The 18,007-nt window shown below is 41.8% G+C and overlaps 1 protein-coding gene across 1 annotated transcript in view; it reads left to right on the forward strand.

The window, feature by feature from the left end:
* Window positions 1-5,402: 5,402 nt before the first annotated feature.
* The window catches only part of znhit6 (zinc finger HIT-type containing 6), a 49,119-nt gene continuing 36,514 nt past the window's right edge, over window positions 5,403-18,007 (forward strand). The window contains exons 1-5 of the mRNA XM_083767062.1: window positions 5,403-5,553; window positions 9,924-9,989; window positions 14,096-14,202; window positions 14,435-14,520; window positions 17,346-17,446. Coding sequence (XP_083623188.1) covers window positions 5,405-5,553; window positions 9,924-9,989; window positions 14,096-14,202; window positions 14,435-14,520; window positions 17,346-17,446 — 509 coding nt within the window. The 5' untranslated portion in view covers window positions 5,403-5,404. The remainder of the gene's footprint in view (window positions 5,554-9,923; window positions 9,990-14,095; window positions 14,203-14,434; window positions 14,521-17,345; window positions 17,447-18,007) is intronic.

The following is an 18,007-nucleotide window of genomic DNA, read 5'->3' on the forward strand; positions in this document are numbered from 1 at the left end:
ACTTTACAACTGTGCCAACCGAGTGCCCAAGAGACATTTTGTAACTCTGATCCTTGACTTCTATATCTTCTATGAAATAGAGAAACAAACTTCTATTTATTGCATTGAGCAAAGGAGCTTCCAACTTGCAGTCTCATTTGCAACAGTCTTGTTCCCTTCTGTTTATGGCCAAGTCTCACTATCAGACAGGGCTGCTTTTATGGAACACCAGCCAATCAGCTCAATAAATGACAGAGGGAGAGGTGTTTACTGTTGGCTGTGTTCAGCTGTAGCTAGAGCGCTCGTGTCCCCAAAGCACTGTCTCAGGCCCAGTTATCAATCAGTATTCAGTACAGATGTAACGCTCTGACTTATGTTAATGAGTTGAGTAGCGTTATCTTATCTGTAGAGATTTCAGTTTGGTTTGTTATTTTTTTTCTCTCATTTCATTTCTTCCTCCCTCCAACCATACAAAAAGTACTAGTGAATAAAAATTTTTGCTCTCTAGTCTCTACAAAGTCTAATAAGCAGTAGCTTAGCCTTTCTTTCACACTGTAGTCAGGCATTATAATTATGAGTTTTAAAGCATAATATTATATTGCACTATAATAGTATGGTATATTATTTACTTATTTATTTCCATTATTACTAATAAATAAATAAATAGACGATACGCTATTGGTATAACGGGTTCAAAGCAGGACGAGGTAGGGGATGGTTCTTTACAAATAAATCCATTATTTGTTTAGTTCAAAAACGTTCAGGCTTTGTCTAGGTTGAAATCAAAACAACTTCCTCTATGAGTAAAAATGATATATTCAAGCAATATGGTAATCAGTCATTTATATCCCTTTACTGTTTGGGTTGGACTTTATGACTGTGTGTGAACTAACTGGCTATAACAATAGACTGAGTGAATAACTCATTGAAGCAAAGTCGTCCCACTGAAATAACAGCGTGCCTTCCGTAGAAGTGGCTTGCTTTAGGACTAAGGCACTCAGAATGTGAATGGTTTTTATGTCACTTCCCTCTGCATGGTCAGGTTTCATCTCATGGTGACTGACTGAGACACAAAAAGTCATATTACTGCATTTTTTATAGGTCCATCTGCATTTCTTCTTGCATTCGTATACTGTAGTATTCGTATCAAACAAACAGTTATGTGACTTTCTACATAACAACAATTTATTAGAAGGCTTTCAGTCAGGCTTCAGAGCTAACCATAGCACTGAGACGGCACTGCTGAGAGTTACAAATGACCTCCTGACTGCAGCAGATAATAACCTCCTCTCCGTACTGGTGTTGCTGGACCTTAGTGCTGCATTTGACACTATTGACCACCACATTCTGCTACAGAGACTGGAGCATCTGGTTGGCATCAGGGGTGACGCACTGAAATGGTTCGAGTCCTATCTGTCTGATCGATTTCAGTTTGTAGATGTCAATGATGGCTCCTCAACACGTGAAAAGGTCAAATACGGAGTCCCACAAGGCTCTGTGCTTGAGGCACCCAGTTATTATTATGTATGTGTCCCTTTTATGCCCATATATGGAGTTCTTTGTCAGGCCTGCCCAAATATGGAGTCTATGCAGTGATGTCAGAAGTGATGTCAGCTCTGTCCCCGTTTATGCCCATATATGGAGTTCTTTGTCAGGCATACCCAAATATGGAGTTTTTTCTGTCGGTTCTGGACAACCGTGGGTTCCTGTGGGGGTGTGGAACGCGTGTGTTGAATTTGAAGTCGGTGGGGCGAACGGGTCTCAAGTTACGAACACAAGGTGTACGCGATTGGAGGGTATAACAGAAATGTGAAACTCAGTGACCATGTTGAAGTTCACGTCTACAACACAGTTTCTTTGCACTGGAGGAAGTTTCCTCCGATGACACCTGGAAGAGAACATCACCATGAGGTTCCCGCCATGCGCTACACCCACACAGTTGTACTGATTGAAGATTTTGTCTACCTCTGGGGAGGGTGGATTAATCCAGGTTTCTGCAACGTGCTCTATGCATTTGATGTCAACGCCCACAGATGGTTCAAACCACAGGTTTCTGGGCCTGTTCCAGAGGGGAGGGGCAACCACACAGGCTGTGTCTTGGGGAACGTCATGTTTATTCATGGCGGATACTACAAGACTGGAACCACTAATATCATGTACAAGTTGGACACCAGCACAATGGTCTGGTGACTCTGGTCTTTAATTAACACCAGAGGAACTCCACCTCCTGATTCATATTGTCACCGGCGGGGCCGGTACTACAGCACCATCAGAGTGTTTGACACAGAGACCAACCACTGGCTGAACACACCTTCTACACAGCCTCTTCCAGAAGAACGTTGTTGTCACTCAGCCGTTGCCTACAATGGAGAGCTGTACATATATGGTGGCTGGAAACTGGGCCAGTGGTTTGATGATCTGTGGAAATTCAGTCCAGAGTCCTTGTCCTGGATGAAGGTTGAGCCCAAGGGGAAAAGACCGTCACTGACTAATATGTGCTGTTGCATGGTGGGAGATCGTATCATCCTCTTTGGAGGATTAGAAACAACAGATAGCCTGTATGTCTTAGACTTCAGTCCTAGCCTCAAGACATTATGTAAGCTAGCAGTTATTCAGTACGGTCTGGAGCAGTCCGACCTCCCACACGACATCAGGTGGGAACTGACAGCCATGACTACCAACAGCAACAACTGGAACAAATAACGTGCGTGTTCTCACTGGATGCTGAAGATCTTCATATACTGGCAACACATGAGCAGCCATACGTAGCTGAATGGGTAGAGATGCCGCTTGGGAAAACCAGGGGTCGATTCCTGACCCCCGCTATGTGTCAAGGTGTCCCTGAGCAAGAAACACTTAATACAAGACACTTGGTCATACTGTAACTAACACTTTCAGTTGACATAACATTTCCAAAATATCTACTGTATACATACATGAGCACAAAGCCCTCCTTCATTTACGTATTTGTGTGAGCTTTTGTTCTGGCCCTGGCCTCACTGCTTGAAGCGTGCCATGTTATTCATAAAAAGAAAATTTGATGTTTTCTTCACAGATGACCAGTAGCCTAATTATCCGTGGCAGTTATGTTTGTTAGTGCAATGCATGGTGCTGGGGCCAATGGCAGCCTTCGTCTACCGTGATGTTTCTCGGTGCACACTGCCTGGCTGGTGGAAACGCGTGAATTCAGTTTGTGTCCGAGCATAGGCACAGTAACGCCCTGCCTGCCTGTGATTGGCCTACCGACACTGTCCTCCGACGTGGATATGCTGGATCATGATGCCTGGATAGTCTGATGCGAGGGTGGTGGGATAGTTGCGAACGCGAGACCCTGCAGAACATGTCTGTCTGTCTGTGTGTCTGTGTGTCTGTCTGTCCCGCTGTGACACCACCCGCCCGCCACCAGAGGGCGCAGCTGTAGCACCCACACACACACACACACACACACACACACACACACACACACACACACACACTAATTGTTGTTATTGCAATTTACGAGCTGCGTTCGCTTCCCGCGTTTGCGCGTCTTACTTGTATGTATAGTAGTATGGTATGATACAAGAGAACGCTAACTTGTAAGTTTTATTTTTGTAGAAGAGGCAAACTAATATTGTTTATTCCGTTTGCTTTGATGGAATAATTGATTGAACATGCACGCCATAATATGATTTGATTTGGGTGTGTTGTAAAATAAAGTACTTGTGTTGTGTAATTTGTTTGTATGTGTAAACTTGAAACATTATTGTAGGCCTACTATAAAAACTAAAAAGGTCTATTTTCCCTTCATCTTTATCCTTTTTAGTGTAATAGTATTAGTTTACTATAATTAGATTAATACACGACAATCAACACTATCAAAGCAAACGGCATAAACAATAAGTTTGCCTTTTCTACAAAAATAAAACTTACAAGTTAGTTACAAGGCTGCATTCTGTCGCGCGTGTCAAACTGTCATTCTCTTGTAGCCTATTATTTATTTCTCAATCTCACCACGGAGTAACCTCGCGTCTCGGAGGACAGGAGACGGGCAGTGTCAGACCAATCACAGGCAGGCGGGGCGTTACCATGCCTCAGCCATGCCTATGCTCGACACAAACGGAATTCACGCGGTGGAAACATGTCCTGGGGAGTTTATTCTGTACCTAAGCAATAAAGGTTCCTACTTCAGCAAGCAATAATATACCTAGCTATTATAACAATTAGTATTATTATTACATTACAGTTATTGTAAAGACACACATTATGTTTCTGTGTAAAAATAAGTAATTAAATAACTAATAAGTAATTAAATAAAAATAAAAGTTATCTAAATGGATAAATGCTATTCACTGGAGTGCATGGACTTTATAAAGTGGACACTGGACAAAAGAGGCCTCCGTGAGGCAACTATCTGGACATACCCACGCGTTCAGGGAGATGTCCTCTATCACACCCTACTCTCCGCTAAGCGGGAGAGGTGTAAAATTCACAGCAGCAGACCTTCTACTGGGGTCAATGCTCAAAAAAGTACCGTTTCCGGACCCAGAATGGACACTGGACAAAGAGGCCTCCGCGAGGCAACTATCGTATGTCCAGATAGTTGCCTCGCGGAGGCCTCTTTGTCCAGTGTCCATTCTGGGTCTGGAAACGGTACTTTTGTGAGCATTGACCTCAGTAGAAGGTCTGCTGCTGTGAATTTTACACCTCTCCCGCTTAGCGGAGAGTGGGGTGTGGTAGAGGACATCTCCCCGAACGCGTGGGTATGTCCAGATAGTTGCCTCGCGGAGGCCTCTTTGTCCAGTGTCCATTCTGGGTCTGGAAACGGTACTTTTGTGAGCGTTGACCTCAGTAGAAGGTCTGCTGCTGTGAATTTTACACCTCTCCCGCTTAGCGGAGAGTGGGGTGTGGTAGAGGACATCTCCCCGAACGCGTGGGTATGTCCAGATAGTTGCCTCGCGGAGCCGTCTTTTGTCCAGTGTCCATTCTGGGTCCGGAAACGGTACTTTTTTGAGCATTGACCCCAGTAGAAGGTCTGCTGCTGTGAATTTTACACCTCTCCCGCTTAGCGGAGAGTGGGATGTGGTAGAGGACATCTCCCCGAACGTGTGGGTATGTCCAGATAGTTGCCTCGCGGAGGCCTCTTTTGTCCAGTGTCCACTTTATAAAGTCCATGCACTCCAGTGAATAGCATTTATCCATTTAGATAACTTTATTATTATTATTATAATGATTAAATTACTTATTTTTACACAGAAACATAATGTGTGTCTTATAGCATCATATAGCATAATTTAAATGCTTAATTTGTAGTGTTAATGTGCAAATTAAACTTTTTTTCAATACTCTAGAGGGTACTCTTATTTTGAAGAGATCGTCCACCGGAAGCCTTAAATATGTTTATTAGATCTGCTCACTAGACGCTGCCGAATCTGGCTGAGTGGACATGCTGTGTTCATCTTCTCAACAACGTGTAGTGAAGTGTAGTGTAATGTTGCCGACTATGGACTCCGAGTCAACGACAAAGATGCAATACGTAAATGACGGGTTAGTGGAAGAGACAAAGGGAACAAAAAGAAAGATGTCCCTGTCAAAGTAAGTGGTTTCCTTACATAATAAAGGCATTGTGGCTAACTCTACACGAGCTAGTCTTGCAGTAGCCCCGATACGTTCCCACGGTTCCCTCAGTCCCTACGCTCATTCTGACTCGAATGAGCGTAGGGACTGAGGGAACGTAGCCTGGGCACCATTTAATTTCGGTATATGATCCGAGAGGGAGCGGATGATATGGTTACGTCATGTTGTAGTATTGTTTTGTAGTCGCCAGACAGGAACAACAGGCGGCGGCAACTTCCTTTTCCCTCTTAATAAAAGCTACAGGGCAGGCTACGAGAGCTTTTATTAAAGGTATATTCAGTGATTTCACTCAAAAAACCTTAGGTTTCGTTTTTGGCTGTGGGACCCAGCCTTTCGTCCAATCAGGATAATAGAGAGTCAAAAACGAAACATAAGGTTTTTTGACCCCCAGGGGTTAACTGGGGACAGGGAGGAACTCCTTATATGGCCAGCACACTCTATAGTAGGGAGGATTATCACAACAAAACAAAAAAATAAGTGATATTTGAATTAAGTGAAATCACTGAATATACCTTTAAGAGGGAAAAGGAAGTTGTCGCTGCAATTGTTCCTGTCTGGCGATTACAAAACAATACTACAACATGACGTAACCAGAGTTGGGGTCCGTTACTCATAAAAGTAAGGCACTACATATTACATTACTTTTGAAAAAAGTAATGCCTTACATTACTTTATTACTCCCTGGAGAAAGTAACTAGTTACATTACTCGTTACATTACTTTTGCGTTACTCCATATGTCCCTTAAAAAATCAATAAAAGGCGTAAGCCGCAAAAAAAAAGAAAAAAAAAAAAAGGGTTACGCTTAGTCTACCTACAATACTCCACAAGATCTCTCTCCACACAGCTGATTCAAAATAATGATCATCAGTGATTATTATCAAGTACCCCTTTTCCCCCTCACTGTATATGTTTTTTTCCCCTTTCTACCTCCTCTTTGATGATTTCCTGTTTTTGGCTATATAGAAGTGTATATTTGTACGTCTCTAAATGTTATGATGAATTGACGACGACCAACATGGGAGGCGATGGAAGCCGGCCTGAACCAGGATATGAGCATCCTGGCAGCCTATCTGAGCAGGTGGCTCAGCACTCTGAGCACTGGCAAGGCAGTCTCAGCAGCTTACCACCTCAACAACAGGGAAGCAAGAAGGGAAATGGATGTCTTCGTCAACAAGTGCCTGGAGTTCCAGCAACCCCTGCGGTACCTTGGTGTCAATGGTGTACGACGTCCTTCAAACAACATCTTGAAGTGACGGCCAAAGATTCATCTAGGGTCTCACGACCGACATCTCGCTGGTACTAGCTGGGGTGCATCTGCCAAGGTGCTTCGAATCTCCACACTAGCCTTGTCTTCTCCACAGCTGAGTACTGTGCCACCCACATGCCAGGAAGTTGACGTTGTCATAAACAACACTCTACGGACCATAACTGGCTGTCTGAAGCCCACCCCGTGTTCCATATGCCAGTACTAGCAGGAATTGTCCCGGCCGGACTCCGACGAGAAGCTGCTACCCTAGCCTTAGCAAGGAAAGCCTGAATACACGACTGGCATATCCTGCACAACACCACCACAACAGAACTGCCTTAGTCTAAATAGACTCAAGTCCCGCCACCCGTACAACAAGGCGGCACAAGAGCTGCTCGGGTCCATCCCTGAGGACCTGTCTACAGAGGCATGGCTGGCAGCAGGAGTGGGAGTCAGCCGGGCCAACATGCATCCACCGTTACATCCAGGACTCGGGAGGCGGCATTTAAGGAAAGGAACTGCCACGCCGGCAATGGACCCTGCTGAACCGACTGCGAACTGGGGTAGGACGTTTCAAAACATCCATGACGAAGTGGTCGCTGACCACATAATCACCACTTGTCCCCTGTATAAACCACCCTCAGAAGCCAGCCTATTCGATGTGGGTCCTGAGATGAGGATGTGGCTGCACGCTACTGAGCTGGACATCTGATGATGGCACACGAAAGAAGAAGATTAATTGAACATGGTGGACCCTAATAGTGTAATGCTTTATGTAGAGATGCTCCGATAACGGTCCAGCGATCGGCCAATTTACCCATTTACCCTATCTGGAGAAACTGATCTTTTACACCATTTAAGTGGTATAAATGTCAATCAGAGAGTATAATATCATGTATCATCTTTGTGACAGGCCTAAACATTCTCCCCTTCCTCCCCACACATAGGAACAGTTTTGATGTAGGTTTTAACATACTGTATAATCATTTTGGAAATATTAAAATGTGCAACATTTCACAAGATCAGTATCGGTATCGGCCGATCATGAGGAAAACAATCGGTGATCGGTATCGGTCCCAAAAGATCTGATCGGAGCATCTCTAGCTTTATGGTGTCGTCCACAGTTAACAGTATTGTATTGAGTTGTGCTTGAAATGTACTGTAATCTGTGAAGTCAGCAAAATTTAATTCTCATGCAGAGATTCATTGCGTCACTACAGCAGCCAGTAAGAATGAAACGCAGAACAGGAGTTAGGCAGGCTACTACGGTACTATCCACCCATAGAGTTATAATGCTAGTAACTCCTATAATTGAATTATCATTGATCATCAAGTAGGTCCACTAATATTTTTATTTCAGTCAGGTTATCCCACACAAAATGTAGAAGAGATAGAATATTGAAACCATGTTATTGCACCTCTGGTAAGTTATTAGCAGCACTATGGCAAATAACAATATAAAACTGCTGTGAGTCTGTGACCGGTCATTTATTTGGAAGCTTAAACAATTATGTTTATTTAATCCACAAAAAGAAGAAATAAAAAACATTAAAAAAAATCCCTTTATGACCCACTAGGTGGCATCTGTATCGCCAGAGAACCTTCGCTAAGTCCCTCTGCCTGTATTTTCTTTTACTCTTTGTGACAATTCTGTACATTAACCTTTTTGGCAGAAGGACAGTACAGTAGGTGTATCACTGAGCCGCGAGGAATCCTACTCACTTTGAGGCTCCTTTGCCTGGTCTAAACTCTAGACTGCTTTCTGTGAGTGTACCAGGCTTTCACCAAAGCCAGTTGGGAGCATTGGGAAGGGTGGTGTGACTACTGTCATCACTATCGTTGCACCCGCTTCCAATGTTATCAACCCATAATCACCAGTACCGGTATGTTACTTATAACAATGCAATTGAGCCAGCCATTCAGTCATTAAAACCGGGAAAGCGTCTGTGCCATTTTAGATTTTACTGTTGGCCATTTAAAAATAGCAGACCTATAAGCTCACAGCGTGTCACTTTGTTCCGTGCTCCGAGCTTGTATGTGCACACCTGCTATTTGTTTGTGTGAAAAATTTAGAAAAGTCTTGAAAATGTATGAAGTCTTAAGAACTACTGATTTTTAAAGGCATTTGTAGAATCGGCCTCAGGTCTTAATGGGTTAATAATATAATGGTATGGCAGATGGAGGCTGTTCTCGTCTGTCCCCGCAACATATCGCCTTTATTTTGACAGGTATCTTTTCACACGGTATAATATCATACTCTGTAAGTTATCTACATGTCTGCACCACTGTCATCACGACAAATGGCTGCACTTTTATTGCCCTATGTTTTGTTTTTTTTATCCATTTTTCATTTTCTCCCAGTTTAGACATTGCCAATTCCCCCCTCTGTACAGTTGTCCCTGTATCTGGCAACCCCCAGTGTTGGCCTGGGGAGGGAGTAGTCGACCACGTGCCTCTGGCCAAATTCCAATACACAAAATCTCTGCCTCTCGCTCTTTCACGCTCGCTCACTCCAGCATGGCGGTGTTACAGTGAAATTGGTGATCTGCCGAAATATGTGACCATCTTGTGGACTTCACTTACCGGAGGTCTTTAAATATGTGGCCTAAAATACCAAGATGTAATCTCAACCATGCTGGAGTGGTTGAGATTTGGGATATTGGAATTTGGCTTGTGATACACATGGATCTGCCAGCCATTTCTTTCCACCTGACTGAGTAGTTTCACCAGGAGAGTGTAACGTAACGTGTGCAGTGTGCACTGTGCAGGGGTTCACATTATCTCCCCCAGTTCCCCTTCCTGCTGAACATGCACCACCCCAACCAACCTGTAGGAGTCGCTCTTGCAGTGAGAAGACACAATCCCCTGCTGACATCCCACCCATGCACAGTGCAGTGCACAACACTGCCAGAGCTCCCAGCCAAAGCCATGGCTCTACTTTTCTGATTCAAACCTGGGCCCATGACTATGTTACTGAGTGTTGTACCTCTGTGCTACCTGCATGCCCCATTATTTGTCCTAGGCTGATTAAAGTGAATCTGATTAAAATTGATATTGATGATATTCTTTTCCATCCAACAGCTGCGGTGTATGTGGATCTGAGGAAGCAAAGTATAGATGCCCTGCCTGTCTCAAACGATCTTGCAGGTAATGCTGCCAATTCTATGAAAATCTGCACAGCTCTCTTTTCTTGCAGCACCATTCTTTTTACCAGCTCAACTTTTACATTTTATTTTGTAATTTCTAAAACGGCACTGTCTGGTTTCAAAGATATGCAGCCTTGTGTGTAATCTATGTGTACGGTTAAGCTTCATGTTTTGCAAAAAAAACCTGACAACAAACGAAAACATTGCACATGATGTAACCTACTTGATGTCTTATATAAAGACATGCAATAAAACGAACCTTGTACTGTACATGCTTCTCACTGTGGAGTATTTGGAACATTCTGATCTATCCATGTCTATGTAACAATTCGGTGGAAACCTAGTGTCAAAAATGAGAAATGCCAGCTGGCTCTTTGAGGCTACCAATGGCTGCTTTTTCATTTTAGAGCCTGGCTGAGAACATACTGTATCTGCTTCCCAGTATGAGTACACTGAAGAAGGAATAGCATAGCCTTTATATAACTTGCATTAGCTGTAATAAGACTTGACTTTGATGCTGCCTGCCTGCTCCAAGGCTTTTCCTGCCCCCGGGCTACCATTAGGCTGAGATTATCTCCCCCAGGTGCTTACCAACCATCTCCCTGTTTAAACACCACTTTATTGGGACGCATTATCGGTGTTTTAAAGACAGCCTGGACCTTGGTTCCTCTATCGTAAGAAATTATTGGAAATCTCACTTGCAGCCAAGAAGGCAATAGTAAAACTAGCCCTTAAGGTTATGAAATATACAGGCCGTGGCCCATGTTGAGGGGAAAACTGATTACTGATTTAAAGGATGCTGTTGGGTTTAACCCTAACCCTGTTAGTCAAGGGTTGGGATTGAGCTTCATTACTTGGTATAATAGGTCAAAGGTAACTACTTGAACCATTCATGATTTTAGGATAAACTAAAATAGAACTAAAGTCATTTATACTACATTACATTATATTACAACAATATACCCACTTAATGAAGTTAGTGCCTGCTGTCTTGCAGAATACTTAGGCAGGTATTTGTTGTTGTATCGATTAAAAATGACACTGGTTCAAGCGCTCTGGTGGTGCAGTGGTAAGGGATTGATAACTGATTTAAGGTGTAGACTATCGTGAGATTTAGTATGTGGTCTAATCAGAAACCAGCCAATCAGAATCAAGTATTGGGACTAACCGTTTTAGAATGAGCATCTGTATCTCAGTTCGCTGAGACTACAATCATTTACTGAAATAATCTTTGGGCATTTCAGATGCTTGTAGGTCTGCTATTTTTGGAAAATCGTAAAAAATGCGGCACAAATCTTTGAATATATTTTGTATTTTTTTTATTTCGACCTCAGGCCTAAATGGGTTAAAACATTTTCTCTGTTGGCTCTGCCTGTAGACTTTTACCATTCAGTTATTGCTATGTTTTTGTTTTTACTGATGTAATTGCTTTGATGAATTGCCAGCAACATACCAGTGATAACATTCATATTCCATGGCCTGTTACTTGAATTCTGTTGATCTTGAGGCTTTTACAACTCAACCTTCAAATTCTAGATGCCCTAATGAAGGTCACACCTGCATATTTCATTAAGATTTACTGGTATTGAAGATTTATCTGTCCATTTCTCATATGACTCCCTATTGTTTTGGGCATCTTTCAACATTCCTTTTGCATAGTTTCTAGAGTGGTATTTTGTGAGACCCAGACCAAATGCCTTTCTCTCAGCAAGTGTCTGAATTGGATCTTTCTTTGCTTGGATCACATATTGAGTATTTCTTTTTAATGAAACCTTACTTAACACATTGCCAGATTTGGCAATTTAAGAATAATTGCACCAGTGACAAATAGCAGATCTTGTAGACCAGCAATTTTTTTTATTTAGTATAAAAATAATGTCTTAAATAATGTCTTTGTATATTTCAGTTATTTGTCATATCTGCTCTGTGCAATTCTTTTGATTATCAGGCAAACACAATGAATAAGTCAAATTAATATTTGATTAAAGATGGAGTGCCACAATTCTTTCCCACCCTAAAACAATATCATCAGGTATTATTATAATATAAGGAGGAAGATCTTTTTCCAAAAAGTGTACAGTATTTGTTAAAATCATGCTTTTATGTGGACACGCCCACCAGTTCATTAAGTATGCCTGGTTTGCGGTGATGCCTGGTGATCCACCTGAACTGAAGCCGCACCCACAGCTGTAGTTGTATGATAAAGGGGGAGGGGTTAGGGGAGGGCTGATAATGTGATATTACCGTTTATTTCATTGGCCCGTTTGACTGTCAAGGGTTCATCCTCCAGGAAGAAACCCTAAATACAAAGTAAATACACCACTGCACATAAAAATGACTCCAGAATGTCTAATGAAGTACTGTCACCTCACAGACACATGAAAAACTGGAAAAATACAAAAATTGTGGTACTCCATCTTTAAGGAATATAATATTAATTTTGTATTATTTCTGTATATCAGCAAAATGTAGATTTTTATGTTAGACATTGAGGGAAATTAAGATTCTCAGATAATGATTTAAAAAATGCTGCTAATCGTTTAATCGATCGATAAGGTAATCAATTATCAATTAATTAATTAATGGATAATTTGAATTCCTACCATTAAGCCAGATGGAGTCATCTGTTACCCCCCCCACCCCCTTGCTGTATATGTTTCTTTTCCCTTTATTACATGATTTCCTGTTTTTTAGAAGTGTATATTTGTACGTCTCTAAATGTTCTGATGAATTGAAAATGGTGGATCCGTAAACAAGTCTAATCCTTTATCAGTGTGTCGCCCACAGTAACTTTGTATTGAGTTGTGCTTTCATGTGAAATGTACCCATTCTGCAAACTGTTAATAAATACTTCAATCAATCAATCAGTCAGGGATCAAACCTGGAACCATAATCAGCCCTGGTGCTGTGGATTTCCACCTTGTTAGCACAAATGATGAAGCCCCTCCCTTGTGTTTGGGGGGGATAGGATGGTTGGATGGATTTGAACATCAGTCATAAGTCAGCCCTGGTGACTGAAGAGCATACTCCCTCCCAGCAGGGTCTCTGTCGGGGAGCGAGTGCCACGTGACGTGACGCAGAGACAGTTCCCACAGTGCACCAAGACATTTCATAACTGATTTTGATTTACACCTTCTCGTTAGATTCGGCATTGGCTTTCCAATGACCTAGATCCCTAGAGAGTGAAACGGCATTCTGCTCAGCATTTTCCAGACCCAGTGTTACATAATACCTTTTTAATTTCAAGGACCCCATTTTTCCCCCCATTTTTTTCCTTTTTAAGCTTTACCCAGCTAAGTGCTGCCCACAGAGGAGTGCGGACGGGCGAGTAATTAGAGGTTAAGTAAGTGTCTTGCTCAGGGACACTTCGACACATTGCTGAAAGCTGGAATCGTACCTGGGACCTCCTATTTAATAGAACCTTTTTTATCTTCTAGATTTCATTTATGTAATGGTCCATTTGGTTTCTAATTATCAATCATTTTGCTGGGAACCTCCTGGAACCACCTCAAGGACCCCTTAGGGTCCCTGTACCCCAAGTTGAAAGAATCAGTGCTCCTCGCAGCAACTGAATCATGGAAGAGATGCTTTGAAAATGCCCTCCATGAACTTGAAATACACTGAATCTTTCTGCCTGAGCTTACTGTAATACTGAAAACTAAAGGAGATTCATATCACCACTGCACGCACGCACACACTGCGCTTAAAAACCTTTCTCTCGCTCATTTTGCTGTTAGCTTGTGCATGTTTTGCTTGTTGGACACAGAGATAGTGAGTGCTTTTTGAAAAGAGAACACGCACAAATAAATTGCATTACACAGTGCTACAGAGTGGGTCTTGCCGCAACCCTATCCATGTTTGGAGTTAAGCGAAAGCAAACTCCACTTTTCCACTTTCCAGTTTTTTATTATTATTCTTATTTTTACTTGTCCTGTGCAATTGGGCGACTCATAATGACAAGGGTCTATGTTCTGTTCAGTCCAGCCTTTGAGCATTATTGTATTTTTCATCCTCTTAGTGTTTTTTTAACACTGTATTATGTATTGTCTATTATTATATTAGAAATTCTACTAATAGAATTGTAAACGGCATGCTTTCCCTCTGCAGCTTGCTCTGTGTGAACAAACACAAGGAGGATTCAGGGTGCAGTGGTGTCAGAGACAAGGTCTCCTTCGTGGCCCTCTCCCAGTTTGATGAGATGAACCTTCTCAGTGGTGAGATTTTATTATCTTTCAGCTGCGTATTCTCTTATTTTTCAACCCAAGGATTTTGAATCACAGAAAAGGTCTTATTTTTGGGGCTATTGTTTGTAATGATAAGCAGGACTCACTATCTTACTTCATGCAAGCATTACAATTATGAAAAATTTAGATTTAGTGTAGTGTTGTACGTTTAGTGGAGGTTCTGTGTTTTTACCATGGGGTCACGTCTTAATTTCTACCCTAGACTACAGGTTCCTGGAGGACACTGGGAGGATGGCTGATTCTGCCACCAGAGACGCTCTCATTCGCAAACCCCGCTTCAACTTTCAAGTAAATCACCAGTTTTTTTAACTGACTCATTATCTCTGATTTAGCGACGACGGGCATGCTTATGTGGGGAAATCGTGGCTACTCGAGATCTCTGATACACAATCCGATTGTCGGAGGGCGGCAGGAGTAGGAGTGGGTGGGGCTCTGTTAAGTCACACATGAAGCAGACCGGTGTAATGCCAGGTCTTTTCACATGGAGTAGTCTCGCGTGTGTACTTGGTTGGATCCATAGGGTCGCCCTGGGCGTGTCATGTTTATAGACCAGGGCTGCATGTCACATGGCAAAAAGTTAAACACAATTAAATAAGTAACATGTTACAACGCAGTTAAATTCTGGCAGTGAGTGACTGCAGGTATAGGCATTCTTAAGCTCTCCCAGCAGCGGGGGGCACAGATTTTTTTTTTTAGGGGTACCAAACACATTTGGGGGGGTAATAGCCTACAATATCTGTGAGAACTCAATGGCTAAGTTATAGAATATAAACGACTAAATACGCAAGACGAGTACTTATTTTTCTAGACACTATATGATTTTGGAGCATACTATAGCCAATCGGCATGTGAGTCATGCCAAGTCAGTCATGTAATTGATTATAGAGGTTCTTAAACATCTATGAATGCACAGTAGATAGATTGATTCTAGAGGTTCTTAAACATCTATGAATGCACAGTAGATAGATTGATTCTAGAGGTTCTTAAACATTATGAATGCACAGTAGATAGATTGATTCTAGAGGTTCTTAAACATTATGAATGCACAGTAGATAGATTGATTCTAGAGGTTCTTAAACATCTATGAATGCACAGTAGATGGATTGATTCTAGAGGTTCTTAAACATCTATGAATGCACAGTAGATAGATTGATTCTAGAGGTTCTTAAACTATGAATGCACAGTAGATAGATTGATTCTAGAGGTTCTTAAACATCTATGAATGCACAGTAGATAGATTGATTCTAGAGGTTCTTAAACTATGAATGCACAGTAGATAGATTGATTCTAGAGGTTCTTAAACATCTATGAATGCACAGTAGATAGATTGATTCTAGAGGCTCTTAAACATCTATGAATGCACAGTAGATAGATTGATTCTAGAGGTTCTTAAACATCTATGAATGCACAGTAGATAGATTGATTCTAGAGGTTCTTAAACATCTATGAATGCACAGTACATAGATTGATTCAGGAGGTTCTTGTAACATGTTAATTCTTACAGTAAATTATTTCAAATCCGCTTAATATCGGTGTAGGGAAAAAAACGTGATTATCCCATGAATTGGTTACCTCGATTATTTAAATACCTTTACCACAAATGCTTGAAATAATTTCAATATTTATTTGTATTTCTCTCCATTATGCTTTTTTATTGCTGCTCTGGTAATTGTGGGTTTCATTATAATGTCTCACTGCTATCGCTCCAAACCACAGACATCCACTTGCCCCTGCCAGGTCTTACCTGTATTGCTATTAGTAATGCATGTTTTCTCCGCGGTTTTATAGGCGTTGTATTCCTCAGTGGTCACAAATCAATCAAATGTAATGAGTGGGATTTCCAGCAAGAGATAAATGTTTTGGCACATGTCAAGACGTGTCTGGGCTTTGGATTTATTCCAGAACTTTCCCAATGCAATACTGTCTTATTAGATTCATATTACTCTAATTGTCTATAAATCGTTATTTTACTGTCCCTCCCTCCCCGCCAGTCCTAAGTCATTAAGGTGCTACAGTATATGAGTGCCAGAAAGGGATGGTTCTCTTTTCCATTCTAGACGAGGACAGTAAGAACATCAGGGGTATGTAAGTGAGCCTTGAACTTGATTTACTGATGCCAGGTGGTTGGTATTTAGACCTACAGTAAATGTTCTTATAGAAGATGCTGTGCCCCACTGATATAAAATGTCAGTCTTTTTCTGTTTAGGAAGGAGAATGGAACCACCACTAATACATTACAGTATTCTGTTTTTTGTTGCCTTGGCCCAGTTGCACATGAAAAAGGGAATTAGGACTGGGCAATTAACCTAAAATATAATGAAACGGATTTAGAACCAATGACCGGCTTAATCTTGCTCATGTAATTTAATTGAGAAGCAGGGTCTTATAACTCAACCGATCTGATATGGGTGGTCAACATATAGAATGAATTCTGTACTGGCCATATGGAGCGTGTCTGGAATGTACAGGGTTTGATGAGGTCTGATCAACATATTATGGAATGTCAGAACAGGTCGGCTCCATATATGGAGATCTAAGGGTGACAGCGGGGGCAGTGTCTTGAGTGTACAGGGTTTGATGAGGGCCCAGGTAGGGCCGGGCCTTCATTTTTTGGCCTGTTGAGAACTCTAGTTTTCGCCGGCTGCCGGGCGCGGCTGCATGAATAACTTTGGGGCAGGCCCGTCTAGAGTTTAAATGGACAGGTATCACTCAAAAGGGAGACATCAAAGAGGAAGGATGGATGGGGAAGGATCAACATATGGAATGTCAGAACAGGTTCTGACATATATCCTATCCATATATTGAGATCTAAGGGTTTGAGGTCCGATGTAGCCATTCTGGCCAACATCAGGGATCTCCATATATGGGCTTAATTGCGACAGCAGCAGGTCTCCATCCCTGATGATGTCATTAGACCTGGGCACTAAGGTCTTTCCCATGTATGGGGATTTTGAGTGATACACTGACTGACTGACGGACAAAAATGTACGATTTCATAGTAAATGCGACTTGCGGTCGCAATAAATATACTATGCCGTAAATAATTATAACTATCCTATATTCTACTACATGATTCATATCATAAGGTAGTGTACTGTACTATAATCCATCAGAATAAAATGCTGTCGGCCGCCATGAGGAGAATGAACATCACTCTGAGGTTTCTTCCTGCCACCTTCACCAAGAGTAGAGAGAACTCCACCGTCTATTCAAAGTAAGTAAGGACACATACTTTTTCAGCCTGCCTTCCAAATCTCAGAACTTGGCATTGCATTCAATTGTAGGCTCCCTTTCCACCTGGCATTAAAGGAGAATCCTGGACCAACCTTTTTATTACCTTAATCTGATATATCCAACGTGTGGTACAGTTGAAAAATATGATGTGTCTTACGCTAAATTGCTTATTTTGATCGCTCTAAAAATCGTATAGATTTTTTTGTAGACTGTCTTTCATCAGGACTAATTATGCTCTCCATCAAAGTAACGTTGCTTCTTCCCAGTACGTAAAACACTAAAAAACTAAAACACACTTGCCATTTCACAGGCAACCAGAAAGCAAACTCCACTTTCCTGAATCCTTTTTTTTTGTGGCTAACATTAGTGTCAACCACTTATCAACCACAGTTTGAGAAACCAGATCCTTGTAGTTCATTTATCCTCCCTAAAACCTGAGCTAGTCTTGGTTATTTACACAGTAGAATCCTCGCTAATAAATTAATTGTGAGAGACTACAATATAACAAATGGACCCTTCCAGTGATTGTACAGCGATTGTT

The sequence above is a fragment of the Protomyctophum parallelum genome, assembly GCF_964188405.1.
Source record: "Protomyctophum parallelum genome assembly, chromosome: 6".
In the NCBI taxonomy this organism is placed as follows: Eukaryota; Metazoa; Chordata; class Actinopteri; order Myctophiformes; family Myctophidae; genus Protomyctophum; species Protomyctophum parallelum.